General features: G+C 40.9%; 1 protein-coding gene across 50 annotated transcripts in view; it reads left to right on the top strand.

Annotated features, from left to right (window-relative positions):
- Positions 1 to 22,306, top strand: part of SLC25A26 (solute carrier family 25 member 26) — a 147,459-nt gene that overhangs the window by 9,951 nt on the left and 115,202 nt on the right. For 38 of the 50 annotated variants that reach the window (XR_015151347.1, XR_015151338.1, XR_015151335.1 and 35 more), the window contains 2 exons: positions 20,444 to 20,548; positions 21,842 to 21,889. The exons of 5 other annotated variants lie outside the window; for them this stretch is intronic. Coding sequence is in view for 30 of the 45 variants with exons in the window: in XM_086366926.1 (XP_086223052.1) it covers positions 20,444 to 20,548; positions 21,842 to 21,889 (153 nt within the window). In the remaining 15 variants the exon portion in view is untranslated. Of the gene's footprint in view, positions 1 to 20,443; positions 20,549 to 21,841; positions 21,890 to 22,306 lie in introns of those variants that run through there. 7 more of the 50 variants (XR_015151343.1, XM_086366933.1, XM_086366959.1 and 4 more) reach the window with 2 other exon arrangements.

Below are 22,306 nucleotides of genomic sequence, written 5' to 3'. Positions count from 1 at the left end.
GTAATAAACCTGAACTTGGGCTAAATAGCATAGTCTCAAAATATAAAGCAAAAAATTGCCAGAATTATAATGAAAAATCAGTACAATAATTATCTTCATTGGTGATGGTCACATCTACTTTATAAAAGTCCTAGGACCAGGCAGGCATAACTTGTTAAGACCATAGAAGATTTGAACACAGTGACAGGAATGGTCTAATGGATGTGTAAGGAGTTCTGCACCTAATTGCTAAAGATTATTTTTTTAAGCGTACTTGGAAGCTTTAAGAAACATCTCTCCTTGAAGAGAGTGTTGAAAGAAGTTAGCTCAAAAGACATTAAATTCACAGAAGTGTTTTATATAAAACTTACTTTTGATATTGGTTTACAAATAATTTTGTAGAACCCAAGCCAACTCTGGATTTAAAGTTGTATTAATAATTTACTGAACTTGTAAGTATGATAGGACTAACAATATGTTAATTTTTGGAGTAGCAAAGAGCATAAAGTAGTAGTTCCTTTATGAGTTAGAGACACCTTTAGGAAGCTAACGAAACCTGTGGTTGTCTCTCCAGTAAGCTGCGCTTGTGCACAGTTTGTGTACAGTTTCTGGGGATTTTCGTTCCCCCCACTCTTACCCAAAGTAAAGACTCCAGGACTTGAGTTCTGCCTGAAAATTAGTGTGCCATTTAAAAGCAATTTATATTTAATTAAATCTTTTAACTTACTATCCCTGGCTTACGTTTTTGTGATCATGTTCTGACATTAGAACCCATTGTATGCAGTTATTTTCACGTATATATACTAAACAACAACAAACTGTGAGAGAGTTGGATTGTCTCTCAGCTTGTAAAAATTCTATCTTTCTGACTTGTGTTGCCGCTGTTTTAGAATTGCTTGTTAGTTTGATTTAGTTTAAATATATTCTTGTAAACTCAACACTTGGCTTATATTTTGTAGTATGTTCTGAGAGCAAGCTTTAAAAAGAACTTGGCTTCTTTTTTTTTTTTCATTTCACATAGGACCATTGTGCTTGAAACTTGATTTGCCATGTTGGAGGGTAGACTTTCGGGTTATAAAATTTCTCTTAGACTTACAAAAATTATATAAAGTGTTAAAATCGAATCCGGCAAAGGAGAGCTGTTAGGTTAGTCAGATTAATGGTACAATATTTGATCTGTAGAAAACATTGTATTCTAATATGTTCGTATCTGTAAATGTTTTTTTTTTTTTTTAAACTGGAACCTTTTAAATGTAATATTCTATGTGTGAACTGTTGGGCAAAAGAGATGAATTGAGTAGGCTTCAGAGTTAGAAAATAGGTATCTGTAAGACTGGAAATAAATAATTCTAGGATAGTTTTCTCTGTGTTGTGTCTCATAGTGTTTGCATGGTCCTTAAGGTAGTAAAGCCTTGTGTCAGATGCCTTTTTATAGCCTCTGTGGTGCCAGGAGAACCTTAAGATGAGAACTGATCAGCAGCAGGTATATAGACTGAGGATTTCACTGGTGAAACATGGCTTGATGTTGACTTTGATTTTAAATTCAGTTACGTTTAGTATGGTAAAAAGTTTATTCCATTTATGGAGTTTGTGAAGTGTTTTTCTTGTGCGCCTGTGATCTTTCGACTTTCTTGATAAACTCCTAAAGGCGGTCAGTGTCAGTGTTCCCAGCACATGTGCCTGCTGCCTTTCTGTTTTAGTCATTTGCTTCTGTTTCACAGAGCATCAACTTTCGGTTTCAGATTCAGCCAAGTGTGGTCGCTGCAGGAGAAAGAACCAGATGCATTTAGGAGAAACAAATAGGTGAAATAAAAAGGAACAGAATATAAAAAACACGTATAGCTGTCAGTGGTCAGAAAGGTGTAAAGAGACCTAGAGAAAATCAGATACAGTTTAGTGCAGTCCTTGTTCTGTAATGCATTTGTGGTAATATAAGATAGTTACGGTTGCAAACGGATGCCTTACAAACAAAATATTGTATATTTGTTGGCATTAAGTGTGTCCAGTTACTTTGTTGTAGTGATTGATAAGTGTGTGAAACTTAGAAACAAGCAAGCACTGCTGTAGTAACCATTCCCTGTAGTAGCAGGTTGATTAAAAGTTAATGACAAATCAATAAAACTATAATTACAACCTTCTACCTTATGTTTGTAATTTGGAATACAGTAAAATCGATCAAATAAGATTTAATATGTAACAACAGCAAGAAGAGTCCCATTTGTGCCATTTTTATTAGGAGGTTTGCTGTACCAAATCTCTAAATCCCTGTCTCAATTATTTTATGGCTCAGTTTTCATCAGACACAGAAAAAGCCCTGTAAGAAGTAAATAGAATCTGTAATTAGACCAGAAGGCTTGGGGTGGGTTTACTTTAGTATAACAGATGCTATGACATTGCAGTGGTAATGATTTTTTTTTTTAACTTTAGAATTTGACTTTTCTTGGGTCTTATTGTACTTATGGCCTTAGTCAATATTGTTTTCAGAAATGAAAGAACATTAAAGTTTCTTGGCTGTTGAAAGCAGCCCCTGTGCTTTAACGTGCTCATGGGTGATGTGTGTGGATGGGGGTAGATTTTTCTTTTCAGTCCCGTTCCAACTTGGGATTGAGAAAGCTAGGAACACAGTGATACCATGTTTTCTTTTTCCTTTTTTTTTTTTTCTGGTCACAATAGGTGGCATGTGGGATCTTAGTTCCCTGATCACGGATTGATCCTGGGTCCCCTGCAGTGAAAGCATAGAGTCCTAACCATTGGACTGCCAGGCAATGCCCAGTGATACCATTTTCTGAAGTACTTCTAACAGTACTTCTCCACATAGTAATATGGCCCAGGGAGCACCGACTTTAGAATCAGTTGCCTGGGCATCAGTTTACAAATGAAGTTTTTGGGAAGTGACGCTGTGGGTCCTGCATTTTCAGCACGATTCCTAGATGGTTCTGGAGTTCAGTGATATTTAAGCACGACTGATGAAGGACTATCAAAAACTTAAATATATAACCCAGTCGTAAATATTTTTACTGAGTTGACGTGGCAGTCATGTGTCTAAGAATACTCAGCAGGTATGGAGCACACTGATCAAAAGCGTGATTCCTTTTGTCTTCCTCAGAATTCCATATTTTTTGGCCTACTGAAAAATCTTAGTTTATTAGACTGGTTAGTTTTTGAGGGTGGCAGTGTATTCACACGTGGAGATTTTGAAGTCAGAGTGAGCATTGCATGCAGCATTTTCAAGGCCAGTCCTGCCTGGAAGAGCCTTGAAAGTGAAAGTAGTGTAGGCTGTAATTTGCTACTGTAGCAACTGACAAGGTCAGTGGAGCTACTTCCTACAGTAGTCATTCCAGGGGTTTGTTGAATGTCAGATATGGGTTAAGCACATCATTTTTATTCAGCTTCACCACTAAATTGGCTGCTTAGAGGATTAGATGCATTGTTGTCAGGAGTGTTACCGGCTACACAGCCCAGTTGTATGTGTTACTTATTATTTTATATTTTCCCTCAGTGGGGATTTAAGCTGTTTTTGATTATGTTGTTCATAGCATGTTTTAAAGTGCTTTTCATGATGTTTACTGACCTTTTTTAAGAAGAACCACTGAGCAAAAAAATAGAAAGGTTGATAAATTTTGAAATATGTTTCCTCTTTTGAAATGATCATGAAAGGTTTTGACTATCCATAAATTAATAGAGATGCACTCTCATTTGAAATTGTGTTAGCAGTTTGTTAGACTCCTGTGCAGTTGTGTAGTCAAGTTATGGATGATAAGCTGAGTGGAAAATAAGATGGGCGTCACTGAAGTGCAGGATTGCTGTCAAGTCAGGAGGAAGCTCGCGGGAATGCTGCAGGTGAAAATGCCTGTGTGTGTTAAGATGCTTGAAGGCAGGAGTGTACAGACAGTGCTGGGAAGTTTGTTAGACAATTAGAAGCTGCAGCCGTACTATTAGGTACCCAGCCACACTCTCTCAGGCACTTTGTTTTTTGATGAATCTGAGCACATGCCTCTTCCAAGGGGGCTTTTTGCCCTGTTCTGTCTGTTCATTTTCCACTGGGCTGGGGAACCTTTCTACTTTAGAAACATTAAGTACATAAGGCAGACTTGATAATTCCTCTTTCTTCTTTTAAAAAAACTTATATATGGGGCTTCCCAGGTGGCACTAGTGGTAAAGAACCTACTGCCAATCACTTCTTGGCCTTCTGGCTAAGAGCAAGTGAAGAACCTACCTGCCAGTGCAAGAGACATAAGAGACTCAGGTTAAATCCCTCGGTAGGGAAGATCCCTTGGAGGAGGGCATGGTAACCCACCTCAGTATTCTTGCTTGAAGAATCCCATGTGGAGGGGCTTGGCGGGCTATATGTCCATAGGGTTGCAAAGAGTTGGACATGACTGAAGCGACTTAGCACGCACATGCATTTATTTATTTGGCTGTGCTGGGTCCTTGGTGCTGTGTGGGCTTTTCTCTAGTTGTGAAGAGTGGGGGCTACTCTTCCTTGCAGCGTGTGGGCTTTTCAGTGTGATATCTTCTTGTTGCAGGCATGGGCTCTAGAGCCCAGGTTCATTAGTTGTGGCACACAGCCTTAGTTGCTCCACAGCATATGGGATCTTCTTGCACTAGGGCTTGAACCCCTGTGTCCTGCATTAGCGGGCAGATTCTTTACCACTGAGCCACCAGGGAAGTCCCGTAAGTCCTTCTTAAGAACACGAAACAATAAGAATTATAGAAAGAATTGTCTCCAGATTTATAAGAAGAACCACCTTCCTATTGCTTTCCCTTTTGCTATCCTTTGCTCATTTGGACTTCTTCGTTTCCTTTATCTCAGCTGCTTTTGTTCAGCTCCTCTTAGTTTCCTCCACCACTTTTGTTATCCCGACTTTGCAGTGTGGATTTAGACCTGAAGAAGGCCTCAGTGTGTTTTTGGCAGTGAGGATAAAATACTTCCTTTAGAGGCTTGCAGTGAAGACATGCAGATGGACATGGAAGCGTGGACGCACAGTAAAGGGGTCCAGGTATTTTAGGGGAAATGAATTCGAGTGGATGGATGGGTGTTGGGTCAGGAAAGGCCTCAGAGAATAGCTCGTCCTTGAGCTGGTTTTAGAGGATGATGGTGAGGTGGGCTGGTACAGGGAAGGCTCTCGAACTCAGGCAAAGCCCTTGTTAGATGATGCTTGCAAGTTCCACATGGCTCACAGATGGGACTACACCATCCTGGAGGGCCCTGCCTGCTATGCTGAGGAGTTATTGGCTGTTACGCTTTGAAGGTTTGAGCAGAGCACCTTAGGGTTGGTGGTTGAAGAGCAGCCTCCAGCAGTGGAAGTGGAAGTGGGCATGGTGTGTGAATGGAGGCGAGGAGACTTGTACAAATCTCAGGGAGAGAGCTGATCAGAGTCCCTGTTGAGGCAGGGCGTGGGATGCAGAGGGAGAAGGTGAGTTCATGAGAACGCAGGTGGGGTCCGTCTTTGGAAAGCCTCTCCTGCAGCATTCCTTCAGCGCGTTTCCTCGTGGGGCCCTTTGCTAGCTTGTTGTGGCTGTGTTGTGTGCGTGCTTGAGCTCGTCTCAGTCTCCTGAGCTCTGCTCAGAAGCACACCCCAGCTCTTCAGCTGTCCCAGCCTTCTGAGCCTGAGCTGAGCGTGGAAAGGGGAGGAAGCAGAAGGGGAGAGAGAGCAGGGCCTGGCATAACCCCCATGTGGCGATGATCCTGCTGGTAGTTATTCATTTAAAGAATCAGTGTGGATGTGCTGAGAGATTGTTCCTGGTGGCTCTTGTCAAGGAGCTGCTTACACACCATTCCACCGCTTTCTTTATGGCTTCTTTCTCCAACAGATTTCAGACTTTCTGTTGTATGGACTTTTTTCTCCGAAATGCGATAGGCAGCATTCATTCAAGTGGTGTTGACTCATGACCTTGGCCAGTGTGTTTTACTGATTATCTTATGAAGTTTGTGTGGGGTGGTGGGGGAGCTCTGTGTTGGCTTTTTATTTAAGAGCAGTGTCAGTTTATGCTGCCCAAATTAAGCTCAGCTTTATAGAAATGATGGGTATGATTTTCATATAGGATAATGAAGTTGAAGAATCTGACAAACTACAGAATTTACAGATACTTGAAGTGTCTGTTATTTATCTAGTACTGTGATTGGGGCTAAGAAGCATAGAATAAGAAATTTTGACCCCTGTCCTTGAGGGATATATAAAGAAGTTGGATACATTTACCAAGTAGGTAGAGACTATTTTGAGGGCCTCTGTAAGGAGGCAGAGTATGGATCATGAGCTGTCAAGTTACACAGATCAGGGTTGGAATTGTGTCTTATTTGTGTATTTACTCTGTGTCTGCAGATCATTTACAGGGCTTCCCCGGTGGCTAAGCAGTAAAGAATCCGCCTGCAGTGCAGGAGACACGGGTTCGATTCCTGGGGTGGGATGATCCTCTGGAGGAGAGGGCATGGCAACCCACTCCAGTATTCTTGACTGGAGAATCCCGTGGACAGAGGAGTCTGGTGGGCTGCAGTGCATGGGTTCTCAAAGAGTGACTGAAGCTACCGAGCACACATGCACGCAGGCCGTTTACACAACCTTACTGAGCTGTTGTTTTCCTTATCCAGAAAAATTGGGTTAATGCTACCCCACTCAGAGTTCTTGTAAAGCTTAAGTGATACAACACTTCTAAAATGCTCAGCATAGTGTCTGATAATGTAAAATGTTTATTGAAAATTGGTTCGGGTCCCATGTCATGCAAATTGTTGTTTGGAGCACATTCTTAGACTTTTACAGATTTGTGAAGGCTGTCAGTTCCAGAAAACAAAGAAATTGAAATTCAAAGACATATAGCGATGCACTCAAGGTTTCCCAGCTGCTGTGGAAAATAAAATACCATTGCTAAGTGAATAGTTAAACACATATTAGACCTTCAATTTCTACTTTTTATATCTTTTAAAAGTGGCAGAACTGGTGCAGAACTGGAGATGGATGCTGTTTTGCTTGGGTAATGTCCCTGGTGGCTTAGATGGTAAAGCGTCTGCCCACAATGTGGGAGACCCGGGTTCGATCCCTGGGTTGGGAAGATCCCCTGGAGAAGGAAATGGCAACCCACTCCAGTACTCTTGCCTAGAAAATTCCATGCATGGAGGAGCCTGGTGGGTTACAGTCCATGGGGTCACAAAGAGTTGGACACGACTGAGCGACTTCATGAAGAACTTGAATCATTTGAAGTTTACTTCTGAGTTCTGTGAGATTCTATAAACAACTTCTAGACACAGGGCCTAAAAGATATAATTATTTTTGTTGAGAGGACTCTCAACTTTTTGTGTAGAGTCTGGATCATCAAGTTTGTTAGTCTTGTCAGGGAAGAGAAGACATATACGTAAAAAACAATCTCTTTTCATGCTCATTGGCTCTTTGTCTATGTGTAAAGAGGCTTATAGGGAAGAAAGGCGGAGTGAACTTGCACCTCAGTATCCGTGGATATAATTTAAACTCTAAGGGAGATATTGGGCTTCCCTGTGGCTCAGACAGTAAAGAATCGCCTGCAGTGCAGGAGCCCTGGCTTCAGTCCCTGCATTGGGAAGATCTGGAGGAGGGCACGGCAGCCCACTCCAGTGTTCTTGCCTGGAGAATTCCGTGGACAGAGGAGCCTGGCTGGACAGTCCATGGAGTCACAAAACAGTCAGACATGATTGAGGGACTTAAGCACAAGGAAGTAGGATTTATCAGTTGCTTTTTCTGTTTTATCAACAACTGTGATTCCATTTATAACCAGAAGATGGCAGAATTGACAAGCAGATGAACTGTGCTGCTGAGTCACTTCAGTCGTGTCCGACTCTGTGAGACCCCAGAGACAGCAGCCTACCAGGCTCCTCCATCCCTGGGATTCTCCAGGCAAGAACACTGGAGTGAGTTGCTATTTCCTTCTCCAAGGAAATGGCAGGGGTTTTAAATTTAAATGGTGGTGTCAAAAAAGGTAGTGTTAGATATTCTTAATTTGAAAACTTGTTTTCTAGAAAGAATTTTGGGAACGTAGAATAAAATACAAGTAAATAAACTGCTTTAAAAATTTTTTGGGGGTGCCCTGAATTCTCATTTTCTGTGTGTCTCTTTGTCTCTGTTTCTCTCTCATTAACTTGCCACTTGGAGTTTACTGTGCAAAGTCTAAAGCAGATTTTTTGTTGTTGCTCCGTCACTAAGTCGTGTCTGACTCTTTGTGACCCCATGGACTGCAGCACGGTAGACTTCCCTGTCCTTCACTATCTCCTGGAGTTTGCTCAAACTCATGTGCATTGAGTCGATGATGCCATCCAACCATCTTATCCTCTGTTGACCCCTTCTCCTCCTGCCCTCAATCTTTCCCAGCATCAGAGTCTCTTTCAGTGAGTTGGGTCTCTGCATCAGGTGGCCAAAGTATTGGAGCTTTAGCATCAGTCCTTCCAGTGAATATTCACGGTTGTTTTCCTTTAGGATTGACTGGTTTGATCTCCCTGCTGAGGAACTCTCAAGAGTTTTCTCCAGCAGCACAGTTCGAAAGCAGCTTTACTTTGTGATTAAACTTCGATTGGCTCAGTTTTTAAGTTTCTGTTGAACTTATTATGGCTGGTTTAAACATGAAGAATTAGCTGATAATTAAACCTGGAACCTTTAAGTTCATTAGATGCATGTAAATATGATATATATATAATGAAAAATCTGGATCAGTCTTCCAAGGCAATAAAAAAGCAAACTAAAACTAAACAAATGGGACCTATCAAACTTAGAAGCTTTTGCACAGCAAAGTGAAAGCGTACGTTGCTCAGTCTTGTCCAACTCTTTGTGACCCTGTGGACTGTAGTCCGCCAGGCTTCTCTGTCCATGGAATTCTCCAGGCAAGAATACTGGAGTAGATTGCCATTACTTTGTCCAGGGGATCTTCCTGACCCAGGGATCGAACCCGGGTCTCTTGCATTGCAGGTGGATTCTTTACCGTCTGAGCCACCAAAGGAAATCATAAACAAAACAAAAAAGCTTCCTGTGGACTTGGAGGAAGTATTTGCAAACAGTGTGACTGACAAGAGCTTAATTTCCAAAATACACACACAGTTCATATAGCTCAATAACCAAACAACAAAAAAAATGGCAATCAAAAAATAGAAGACCTAAATAGACATTTCTCCAAAGACGACATCCAGTTGATCAGTAGGCACATGAAAAGATGCTTGACATTTTTAATTATTAGAGAAATGCAAATGAAAACATCAGTGAGGTATTACCTCACACTGGTCAGAATGACTATCATCAAAAAGTCTACAAATAGTAAATGCTGGAGAGGGGTAGAGAGAAGGGAACCCTACTACGCTGTTGGTAGGAATGTAAATTGGTGCACCCATTATGGAAAAAGAGTAAGGCAGTTCCTTAGAAAACTGAAAATAGAGTTGCCACACGGTCCAGCAATCCTACTCTTGGGCATATATCTGGGGAAAACTATAATTCAAAAAAATACATAAACCCCAGTGTTCATAGCATCACTCTAGTAGCCACGATGTAGAATCAACCTAAATGTCCATGTCCATCAACAGATGAATGAATAAAGATGTATACATATATGTACATATAAATGTATGTATTATGTATAATACCATAAAGAACTGTGGTGCTGGGGAAGACTCCTGGGAAAGATTGAGGGCAGAAGGAGAAGAGGGCGTCACAGGACGAGATGGCTGGATGGCATCTTTGATGCAGTGAACATGAACTTGGCAAACTTCGGGAGATGGTGAGGGACAGGGAGGCCTGGTGTGCTGCAGTCCACGGGGTCCCAAAGAGTTGGACATGACTGGGCAATTGAATAACACACACAGTGGAATATTACTTAGCCATAAAAATGAAATAATGCCATTTGCAGCAACATGGTGGACCTAGAGAATATCATATAAGTCAAGTCAGAAAAGATAAGATGATATCACTTATATGTCTTATGATCCAGCAATCCCACTGCTGGGCATACACACTGAGGAAACCAGAAGTGAAAGAGACATGTGTACCCCAGGGTTCATCGCAGCACTGTTTATAATAGCCAGGACATGGAAGCAACCTAGATGTCCATCAGCAGATGAATGGATAAGAAAGCTATGGTACATATACACAATGGAGTATTACTCAGCCATTAAAAAGAACACATTTGAATCAGTTCTAATGAGGTGGATGAAACTGGAGCCTATTATACAGAGTGAAGTAAACCAGAAGGAAAAACACCAATACAATATACTAATGCATGTATATGGAATTTAGGAAGACGGTAACAATAACCCTGTGTACGAGACAGCAGAAGAGACACTGATGTATAGAACAGTCTTTTGGACTCTGTGGGAGAGGGAGAGGGTGGGAAGATTTGGGAGAATGGCATTGAAACATGTATAATAATCATGTATGAAACGAGTCGCCAGTCCAGGTTCAATGCATGGTACTGGATGCTTGGGGCTGGTGCACTGGGACGACCCAGAGGGAGGGTATGGGGAGGGAGGAGGGAGGAGGGTTCAGGATGGGGAGCACATGTATACCTGTGGCGGATTCATTTCGATGTTTGGCAAAACTAATACAATATTGTAAAGTTTAAAAAAAAAAAGTTATTTACAAAACAGAAACAGACATAGACAACAAACTTAGAGTTACCGAAGGGAAAAGGATGAAGAGATAACTTAGGAGCTGGGGGTTAGCAGATACAAACAACTATATATAAAATAAACAGCAAGGACCTATTGTATAGCACAGGGACCAATATGCAGTGTCTTATAATAAACTATGATGGAAAAGATAAAGGAGATGTATATAAAACTGAATCACTTTGCTGTAGCCGAAAGTCATATAACATTGTAAATCAATTATACTTCAATGAAAAAATTCTGGAGATGATAATCAAAAGATTTGGATTTTACCCTTGCTTCCTAGGGCAAGTAGTTCCCTGACCTTCATTAACTTCTGTCTCAGATTGATTTATATGTTAAATACTGACATAATTAGCTTCTAATATGAAATTAATATTTCATATTGGAGAGTGAAAAGTTGGCTTAAAGCTCAACATTCAGAAAACGAAGATCATGGCATCTGGTCCCATCACTTCATGGCAAATAGATGGGGAAACAGTGGAAACAATGTCAGACTTTATTTTTGGGGGCTCCAAAATCACTGCAGGTGGTGACTGCAGCCGTGAAATTAAAAGACGCTTACTCCTTGGAAGAAAAGTTACGACCAACCTTGATAACATATTGAAAGGCAAAGACATTACTTTGCCAACAAAGGTCCGTCTAGTCAAGGCTATGGTTTTTCCTGTGGTCATGTATGGATGTGAGAGTTGGACTGTGAAGAAGGCTGAGCGCCGAAGAATTGATGCTTTTGAACTGTGGTGTTGGAGAAGACTCTTGTGAGTCCCTTGGACTGCAAGGATACCCAACCAGTCCATTCTGAAGGAGATCAGCCCTGGGATTTCCTTGGAAGGAATGATGCTGAAGCTGAAACTCCAGTATTTTGGCCACCTCATGAGAAGAGTTGACTCATTGGAAAAGACTCTGATGCTGGGAGGGATTGGGGGCAAGAGGAGAAGGGGACGACAGAGGATGAGATGGTTGGATGGCATCACTGACTCGATGGAGGTGAGTCTGGGTGAACTCCGGGAGTTGGTGATGGACAGGGAGGCCTGGCGTGCTGCGATTCATGGGGTCGCAAAGAGTTGGACATGACTGAGCAACTGAACTGATGAAATTAATATTTTTAGGCCATTTATTAAGTTTCCTATGGAAAAGTCTTAAGTCAGGTATTTTTTTTTTGGTGTGTAAACTGTGTTGAAATAGTTGGGTAAAAGATAGTGTTAATACAAGTTACTGTGGACGATACCCAGCAAGTTCGAAGAGGGTTTCAAGAGTGAGAGGTTAGGGGTGAGACTGTTAATGACTGGCAAGTGATGTGTGGAGGTGTGGAGCTTGGGTAGGGCAATGAAAGAACCAGGGTGTTCTAGCAGCTTCTGTTTTCTCTTTTCCTCTGCCTTCACTCATTTTACCTAATATCAGACCGATGTTAACTGTGATTTTCTTTCCTTTCATACACTTACTCTTAGGACTTGTAGTTTTGCATCTTGGTGTTCCATGAATACTAAAAGATATTCTGCTCCCCATTTCAAAAATAAAAACATATTAGAAGAGTTTTTATTTATGTCAACAAAAAGTCTTGGTAGCAACTTTCATGTTTTTGTAATCATTCTCAATCTGAAGTTCATCAGAGTTTTGGTATATTAAATTCCCCTGAGGTCAGTATTGCATTTGAACATTGATAAAAAAAAAATGAGACATGTATTTTCTTTATGAAAAGCCTTATTTGTCTTTTGATAGAGCTTTAACATATACAACATTTTGGGGTTTAATGAAAATGTCACCGTCCCTGTGTCATGGATTCACACTGAACCCCAGGCGCCTGCGGAAAGGATGCTCTGAAGAATGGATATACCCCAAGACCCTCAGACGACATTGCCTTTATTTCCTTTCATGCAGCCATGAGACTGTAACATGTTTTTGTTCCTGTGCAGTGAAATACTCTGTTGTGGCTCAGATTCAAATCTAAGAAAGTTCAGAGTTAATAGAAAACCAAATGGAAGGCCAGGGAGCTGCCGAAGGAAATAGAAGCATTACATTGTGGGCTCTTTGGCCAAAATTGCCGTGCCAGGGAAGTCAGGAAGCCATGCTGGGTGCTTTGTACCTCTTCTGTTAGTTAGATTGTTTTTCGTCTGAGAACCTTTACAGAATTTCTCTTCTGCTGCTGTATTTTTAAGAAATAAAAATCAACATAAGAACATGGAGGGTTATGAAGCATGAAGTTCCATAAATATTTATGCTGAGGCACAAAAGTGGACAATTCCTATTTTCTTGACATATTGGGGTCGTATTTCACTCTTGACCTCTTGAGTTGAAAAATACAAGGAGTTAGTGTACCCTTTTCTTTCTTTTCTCTTTTCTTATTTATTTTTCATTTCTATAATGAGTTTTAGATGCTGGGAACTGCCCTGTAAGGTTCATGTAAGTTTCAGTGGACTTTATTTTCTATCCTGGCTTATAAATATGGCTTTAGAAGTTTGCACTCTTACCAAAAATAACATAATTTATATCCAGTTTTAGTTAGTCGTAAGCTATTTAATGTGTGTGTGTGTTAAAATTGAAACTAAATGTTCTTTTTGTCAGGGCTAATAAGTAGGATTGTTTGTAAAAGCATATTTTAAGTAGTCTTCTAATTTTATTTTGTCCCTCACTTAAAATGTTTAGTTCAAAACAATGTTTTTGCCCTTTGAAATTATGTTAAAGAAACTTATGAAGTAATTATACATGTTCATTGTGGAGAATTTAGAAAATGCAAGTGGGCAGAAAAGGCGAAAAATCACCTGTAATCCCACTCTGTTTTTTCTATTCTTTTTGTAACTGTTGATACATATAAAAATAGTCTGTTCAGTTCAAAGGAAAAAAATGTATTTAGAAAATTCTGAAGTATTGGTAATGTTTTTCTGTGGAAATGATTAATTTTTGGCATTTCCCCTTTTCTTGGGTAGTTTTATTTACTTTCTACATAATACCAAAAAATGGTAGATGCAGTTTTGTCAATTAAACCTAAAATCAACTTGGAAAAAAATAAACTAGAGCATTTCGTGTCCCCTCTCCCACCCCTGTTGATTCCAGTTGATTAGTAAATTTAATGCATGTTTTTGCCCTCAGATTATTTATGTTTAGTATGAGAGAAAGCAGTATATTTTAAAAAACTGTACGGCATAAGTTAAGTGAAAAATTTTCAATTGAAATTTTTTTGGGGGGATGAGAATAGTCAGGAAATAGTTTATTTGGAGAATAAAGAGAATTTTTTGAGCTTAAAAAAGAGTATGATGGGCAAAAATTAAGAATTATAGAAATCAAAGCCTAAAAGGGTATGATGAAGATTTCTAGTACAAGTCAAATGAAAAGCTAGACCCCAGAAGGCGATGGGAATGCTTGAGAGTTCACTGACACAGCTGGGACCACCGACTAGGTCTGAAGCTCTTCACCCAGCCCACTGCTCATCCCCTCCTGGAGCCAAGTCCTGAATGAACAGCCCAGTTTGGATGCAGAATGGCACCCTGTGCTGAAGGCAGCGCAGTTAGAGGGATGGTGCCCCCATGGTGCAGGCATGTGCTTGGGCCCCTGGCTGTATCTTTTTCATAGTCTCGGGGGTTTTCACATGTCATCCCATTTCTTTCCTAAATTGTCAACTTCTGCCTTGCTGTTACAACTTTCCCTCATCCTATGTACAGATATTTTTACCATCCTAAACTCTCTCCTAATGTCTCCCCCAGCTTTCTTTAGGAGTTGTCCACACTTGCCCATCTCTATCTCTGAATCACTTGTGAATTCACTGTAATTCAGTGTGAATTCACTCTTCTGGCCCAGCCCTCCACTGGAACCATTCTTGGGACCTTCACTAATCCTAATGTGTGCACTGGTTGAGACTCGTGACCCATTATTCTGGAAATCTCCCTCTGAGACTTCTGGTCCCCTTGACTGTCAGCTGTCGAGTAGCATTCTTGGTTGCTTGCAGTTGAAATTCATCTTGGCTATCGTGTGAGAAAAAAGGTTGGTGTTCAGAAAGTTGGCAGACATTGCTGCTTTCTCTCTCTCCCTTGGTTTGCTTTGAGTGGCAATGTCTCTAACCCTTTTCTTGATCTACATATTCTTAGCCTTCCTAAAAGGGGGTGGCCATGTCACACAGTGATGGCCAAGTGGATACCCACTAGGGGGCATCTGAAAAAAAAAAAGACCTTTTCTTCTTGCCTGGAATCCAGTTGTGTGACCGGGTCATGCTGGAGGATATTTGAGTCACATTACTCATGAGGCAGCAAGCCTGTGGATAAAAGGCCAGTACGCCAGCGCTGGCAGAAAGGAAAGAGAAAGAGCATGGATTCTAGCTCACTTTGTAGAAGTTCTGCACTAAATGTTGACCAAAATACTTGTTAGGTGACAACTTAACGTCATTTATTACCCAAGCCACTAGTTGGTGTTTTGCTGCTTTATCCAAAAGAGATTCTGTAATTGACTCAGAACACTGTTTGATGGCTCTTAGAATAGATGGAAGGCTGGAAGATGAGGGAAATGAATGGGAAGGGAAGCCATGGCAAGGACCACAATCAGGCCTGTACCTTAGGGTCAGTGCAGTTAGGATGCTGTCCCCGGCACTGCCCCTGGACCCTGGACCTTGGATGTTGCTCTCCCGGTAGCCCCAGAACAGTACTGTCCAACAGAAAGATCCTATAAGACAATGGTGTAATTTTACATTTTCTAGTAAGCACATTAGAAAAGTGAAAAATAAAAAGCTAGCTGGATGATTTTAATACAAGTTCTCAATCCACACGTATCCAGAGTATTAACCTTTCAGCATGTAATAAGTACAAAAGAATTATTAATGGGATAGCTTACATTATTTTTTGACACTAAGACGTTCAGCATCCTTTGTGTGTTTTGTGTTTACAGCAGCTTTCAGTTGCATTTGTAGCTTGGCCAGTGCTCTGTAGCCTCACGTGGCTGGTGGCTAGGATTGGCCAGTGTCGCTCAGGATGCAAACCCTTGGGTGGGAGTAACTGACAAGTGAAGCCTAAGTTGGGGACATGGCCAGGGAGAAGAGTGACTGACACCTTTTGTTTTCTTCAGTAGGGGAGCCTCTCACATGTGAGAATTGAAAACCGGGCAGCCACAGAAGACCGGTGTTCACTGCAGCTGTTTTTTCCTTCTCATATGTCTGATCAAGTCTTTTTGTTTGCTTTATAAGAATGGGTGTTCCTTGGGATTCCGTTCTTGACCTTTTCACCTTCCCCTTTTGCCTTTTAGGTAATTTAATTCACTCTCTTGATTCCAGCTATACCACTTAATGCTGATGATTTCTATGTCTGTATCTCTAGCCCTGTTACTTTCTAGTTTTAGTCAGATACTAATTTCTTGACCAGATAGAGCCCCTTACATGTGTCACAGACTTCTCAACATGTCGCAGGGTAAACTCTAAACCTGTTTTCCTCCTCTGACCCCTGGTCTCATTTAACAGCACCACTATATTGACCTCTTATCAGTCACCAGTTCCTTTCATTTAACTCCTGACTCAAATTTCTTCTTCTATGAACTATATTCATGTCCTGGTATCTTCTACAGAACTGTTGTAGCCCTCTTTTTGTCTTTGCTCTTTGCCTCTTACCATTCTCTCTCATCTTCCGAGTATTCTCCTACCTGCTGCAGCCAGAGTGATGTCCCTAAAGCACACACAGGTTATCATTCTTCTGCCTAAACTTTGTATGTGTATTTTATGTATTTTTTTAATTGAAACACAGTTTATGTAAAGTATTATGTAAGTTACAGGTGTATAATACAATAGTTTACAACTTTTAAAGATTATACTCCACTTATTGTAAATTATTGGCTGTGTTCCCTCTTTCGGACAGTTTATCCTTGTCGCTTATTTTTTCCTTGTACCTTATTTTATATCTGATAGTTTGTACCGCTTAATCCCCTGCCACTGTAACTCCCCTCCCCTACTCCTTCTCCCCATTAGTAACTACCCAGTTATTCTGTATCTGCGGGTCTGCTTCCTTGTGTCATAGTCACTGGTTCATCGTATTTGTTTTTTTTAGATTCCACGTGTAAGTGATATCATACTGTATTTGTCTTTCTCTGTTTCACTTCACTCAACGTAATGCCCTCCAAGTCCGTCTATGTTGCCGCTGCAGATCCTCTGCCTAAGCTTTTCCAGTTGTTCCCATTGTCTGTGCATTGAAGTCCAGCCTCTTTGTGTGGCACACAGGGCCTCCTTGCTCGGCCATATGTTCAGTCTTCTGACCTTGAACTTGAAGTTTTGGTGGTATGGAACGGATTGGGTGAGCACACACTGGAAGCTAAGGTGACTCTGTTGCCCGGAACACCTGCTTCACACTTGTGTGCTTTTCTGTTTCCACTCCCCATCATGCCCTTTTTACTTTTCTTCGCCAGCTAATTCTTGCGCATTTGGAAGGTTCTCTGAAGGCAGAATATCTGACAGTTTTTGTTTTCCCCCAGTCTGGAAGTTGGACTAAATACCCCTCCTTTCCATTTGCTATGGTACTTATCTCTGCCTCTGGGAAGTTTTATTATATTTCTTGCCATGTATTGTTGAAACTGTTTGTTATGTGACTGTGGGTACTTTGAGGTCAGGGCAGCTTCTTAGTCTTCTTTACCAGCCAGTTTCTTGCGCCATATCTGGCTCCATCCGTTTTTATTGAACTGAATCAGTAAATGTGAAAGGAGGCTATGGGTGGAAAGATAAACTGGCCCAAATTGCAAATAGCTTTGCAGACAAAAAGCATTCAAGTGATTGATGAATGAAGGAAAACAAGGTAGTTATATTGTTTTGTAAGTCTTGTCAGTTTGGGGAGAAAAATGACGTGAGTTCATTAATCCTTTGTTATCCCTGTTATAGCAGTTGGAGTGCATCCACATAAAGTACTGTTACTTCGGAGCTATGTTTCAGAGGGGATATGGCCATGTTAGCTGACTCCGTGACGTCTAGAATCACATCACATACCATCTCTGTTCCTTGTGTCCTGGGGATGCTGAGACCTACATCTGTTCTGTTTGTGCTTTGCTTTTGTTGAGGTGAATATGAAGGAAGGATTTGGTAGTGTTTATGCCTAGAGTAGGGGTTGGCAAACCATTGCCTATTTTTATAAATAAAGTTTTATTGGAACACAGTTGCACCATTCACATATGGATTACTATCTTTGGCTGTTTTTGTGTTCCCACAGCGTAGTTCAACTGTAGTGACAGAGATCGTGTGGCTTGCAAAGTCTAAAATATTTACTGTTTGATTGTTTATATAAAAAGTTTGAGGAGAAGGCAATGGCAACCCACTCCAGTACTCTTGCCTGGAAAATCCCATGGACGGAGGAACCTGGTAGGCTGCAGTCCATGGGGTCGCACAGAGTTGGACACGACTGAAGCGACTTAGCAGGAGCAGCACGCAGTTATAAGCATAATGTAGATGGATCCTAAACTACATATCATGTGTAATTCATAAATGCGATTGTACTTACATAAAGAAATGATCCTCTTAAGTATAGAATTAATGGACTTTTAGATATGCAGATGACACCACCCTTATGGCAGAAAGTGAAGAGGAACTAGAAAGCCTCTTGATGAAAGTGAAAGAGGAGAGTGAAAAAGTCGGCTTATGGCTCACCATTCAGAAAACTAACATCATGGCATCTGGTCCCATCAGTTCATGGGAAATAGATGGGGAAACAGTGTCAGACTTTAATTTTTTGGGCTCCAAAATCAGTGCAGATTGTGATTGCAGCCATGAAATTAAAAGACGCTTACTCCTTGGAAGGGAAGTTATGACCAACCTAGATAACGTATTAAAAAGCAGAGACATTACTTTGCCAACAAAGATCCATCTAGTCAAGGCTATGGTTTTTCCCGTTGTCATGTATGGATATGAAAGTTGGACTGTGAAGAAAGCTGAGTGCCGAAGAATTGATGCTTTTGAGCTGTGGTGTTGGAGAAGACTCTTGAGAGTGAGTCCCTTGGACTGCAAGGAGATCCAACCAGTCCATTCTAAAGGAGATCAGTCCTGGGTGTCCATTGGAAGGAATGATGCTAAAGCTGAAACTCCAGTACTTTGGCCACCTCAAGTGAAGAGTTGACTCACTGGAAAAGACTCTGATGTCGGGAGGGATTGGGGCAGGAGGAGAAGGGGACGACAGAGGATGAGATGGCTGGATGGCATCACCAACTCGATGGACATAAGTTTGGTTGAACTCCGAGAGTTGGTGATGGACAGGGGTGCCTGGCATGCTGCAATTCATGGGGTCGCAAAGAGTCAGACACGACTAAGTGACTGAACTGAACTGAACTGACAAAATATCCTTTCTGTGTTGGTGCTTGTATTTAAGACTGTAAACATCATCAGCTTTTGCACAGTTAATGTCTCTATTAGACTCGTTAAAAAAGTATCTTCTATGGTTAATAAAACGTAAAGACTGCACCTGCAAAAAAAAAAAGTTTGCTGATTTGTACCTTTGTCATCGCTGTTATTTAGTCACCAAGTCGTGTCCAACTCTTTGCGACCCCATGGTCTATAGCCCAGCAGGCTTCTCTGTCAGTGGGATTTCCCAGGCATGAATAGTGTGGATTGGGTTGTCATTTCCTTCTCCAGTGGATCTTCCTGACCCGGGGATTGAACCCAAGTCTCGTGCATTGGCAGGCAGAGTCTTTGCTGCTGAACCACTGGGGAAGCCCAGTTTGTACCTTAATGTTAACAGCTACTTAATATTAGAAAGACAAAGCCTTATACCCAAATTGGGTAGTAATCTCAAATTGGGAATTAGGAGACTGCAGATTGAAAATGGCAAGTATCCTATTTGATGGTATGGTTTTTTTAAATTTTTTGTTTTTGTTTCCATTTTGCTCCATGTGTTATGAAGAAAAAGTGTCCACATTTTTTATTGTGCCTCATATATATGAAATGCATATTCTGAAAGTTTTAAAATTAATTTCCTCAACCGTGTACAAAACACTGAACACCAGAGTCAGGTGTGTGAATTCCAAGTTGGAGAAAAAAATTTGTATCCTTGGCAGACTGCTTGGTCTGTGGAGGCTTAAATATAGGACTTCCATTATAACAGTTTAAAATACCAGTTTATGTGTCTCCCTCCCTGTTCCCTGCTGCCTTCTGTCCTCCAGTGGGCAGAGTCCCTTCTGATATGACCAGTTCTTTATTGTTAACTGTTCCTCTAAAGATAAGTGGGCTACTGAAAGCAGAGTCCTGGAAGTGTGAGATTGAGGTGCTGTGTAACTGACGCTGGCATGTTCCCAAGGGTGATGTTACAGTTATTTGTTGACTGGTCTAGTCAACAAATAGTATGGACCAGGCAGGACCTAAGTCTACTCAAACGCTAGAGCAGGGCCCAAGAGTGCCTGGGGTTACTCCTCCGCTGTTGAGTGGTGGGGAGGTCAGGGGTGCTGGAGCTGTGAACAGATTGAGGCTGGGAATGGAGTGGAATGGAAGATTGGGGTAATCAGCTGATTTTTCAGTCTTGCCTCTGTCATTGTGTATTACTCCAGTAAAGCTAAGGCACTTTGGATTCATTCATCAAGCAGACATGTTTGAAATGGCTGTCATGTGAACGCCAGAGGCCCTGCTAGGTGTTGGGAGTTCAGAATGAATACATGAGCTCCTTCCCATGGAGGGGTATATAGACGGGTGTGCTTGGAGCAGTGAGGCAGGAGGTGGGAGGATCCCCACAGAACAGTGCATATCCATTAATGCTCTGAGTATTTTAGGTTAAAAAAGAAACAAAAACAGAAAACCCTTTTGATATCTTGCAGTGAACACTGTACATTATGCTTTTCTTTAACGGCATTTTTTGCTTATAAAAAATTTCCACTCTCATAACAATTACTTTGTTTTAAGGATATAATTAAATTTATGTATTTTAGGTTGCCTGCCTGATTCGAGTTCCTTCTGAAGTAGTTAAGCAGAGGGCACAAGTATCTGCTTCTTCAGGAACATTTCACATTTTCTCTAACATCTTATGTCAAGAGGTGAGAATATGGGTTTTTTGTGGCTGCATCGGGTCTTAGCTGTAGCATGAGGGACCTGGTTCCCGGACTAGGGATCAAATCTGGGTCCCCTGAGTTGGGAGCACAGTCTTAGCCACTGGGCCACCAGGGGAGTCCTGAGAATATGTTTTTAAGCTCTCGTATTGAGGATATTTTATTGTAGCTGATAGGAATATTGTGGCCCTCATCCCAGGAGCCTTAGAGCTTAAGGCTAAATTTACTGTCCAATTATAGCAACTGTTAATGCTAATATTATCTTCGCCTTTCCATTGTTTTTCAATTTCTTATTTTCAATTTTATTTTTTTTTCAAATTTCTAAACAAATGCACAATTAAGTATGTGTCCTACATTGTAATTGGCCTGTCGTTTCTTTTAGAATCAGAAATAGAATAAATAGTGAATATATGAAGTGAATAAAGATGTATTGAAACATCACCACAGAATTTGAGGACCATGGAAGAGACCTGTGGTAATGGACTGATATAGTGACCCACGTCATAATATTTATATATACTTGTAATTTGTCTTATGCTGGTTCGTGTTAAACTGTGGGTCAGAAATCATGCTTGCTGACCGTGTGACTGGGGACCATTGAGCTGCTTTTCTTTATAGTTTGTACAGAAGCTGCCCCACCCCCCCCCCGCCCACATCTTTTATTTTTTAATGGAAATCAATCTCATGAAAATTTCATTGAGTCCAGGTTTTAGGAGAGTTATTTTTAATGATCCCTCTGTCACCTCGATGAGGAGACATTGAGTATTTAATCGTGTGAATGAGATCAGTCCAGGGAAGGGTTCCTGTTGAATCATGTGGGTAGTTAAATAGATCAAGGCTTGTCCAGAGGTATTTATCACTTTTGAGAGATTATTTATGAATTTATCATGTCTGATGATTGAAAATACAAAATATAAATATAATTTTGTTTTTATATGAAAGGATAGCATTCTGTGTGCATTTGCTTTTGAAAATACGTTTGTTTAAAGCATCTCAAGTATTTTTTTTCCCAAGAGACGAAATGTTGAAAACTAGTAAAGCTTAGTTGAATTGTAGTCAGCTTTGTTATTTTATTACAAATGATGTTCTCATTTGAAAGGAAGCTAACCTGAGCTTTGTGTACCTTAGGCCGGTTTAGCACCTTTAACCTCTTGGAGGATTGTCATACTGAATAACTTAAAACTCAAACTTTAGAAAAGGTTAATCTGCTTTATGCAGACTGTTGTTTAGAAGTCTCTGCTATTCTGACTTTCTGAGCTCTTGGCTTTTTATTTGTTTCAGGGCATCCAAGGATTATATCGAGGCTACAAAAGCACTGTTTTAAGAGAGGTAACTAGCTAAATTTCTAATATTGAAGTATGAGAGAATGATATGCTTTGTTCAATAAGTTTATTTGTAGAGACTGGTTTAAAAAATTACAAAGGGAAATTATCCATCACTGTGTAGTCTTTTTTTTTGTTGTTAGCTTAATTTTTAAGGCATGGGATTAAAAAACCAGTGTATTTTTTTTTTTTTTTTGACTGGTCTGGCTGTTTGCGTGTGGGCTTTCTCTATTTGTGATGAGCTGGGGCTAGTGGTTGAGCAGGGCTTCATGCTGTGGTGGCCTCTGTTGATGAAAGAATGGAGCGCACTAGGGCACACGGGCTCCCTAGCGTTTGGGCTTCAGTAGTTGCAGCACATGGTCTTAATTGCCCCATGGCATGTGAAAACTTCCTGGACCAGGGATCAAACCTGTGTTCCCTCCAT

This window comes from Bos grunniens, chromosome 22 (assembly GCF_055505025.1).
Source record: "Bos grunniens cultivar Pamir isolate PY7600 chromosome 22, Bosgru_T2T1.0, whole genome shotgun sequence".
NCBI classification, from domain to species: domain Eukaryota; kingdom Metazoa; phylum Chordata; class Mammalia; order Artiodactyla; family Bovidae; genus Bos; species Bos grunniens.
This window is presented reverse-complemented; position numbering and strand designations above follow the sequence as displayed.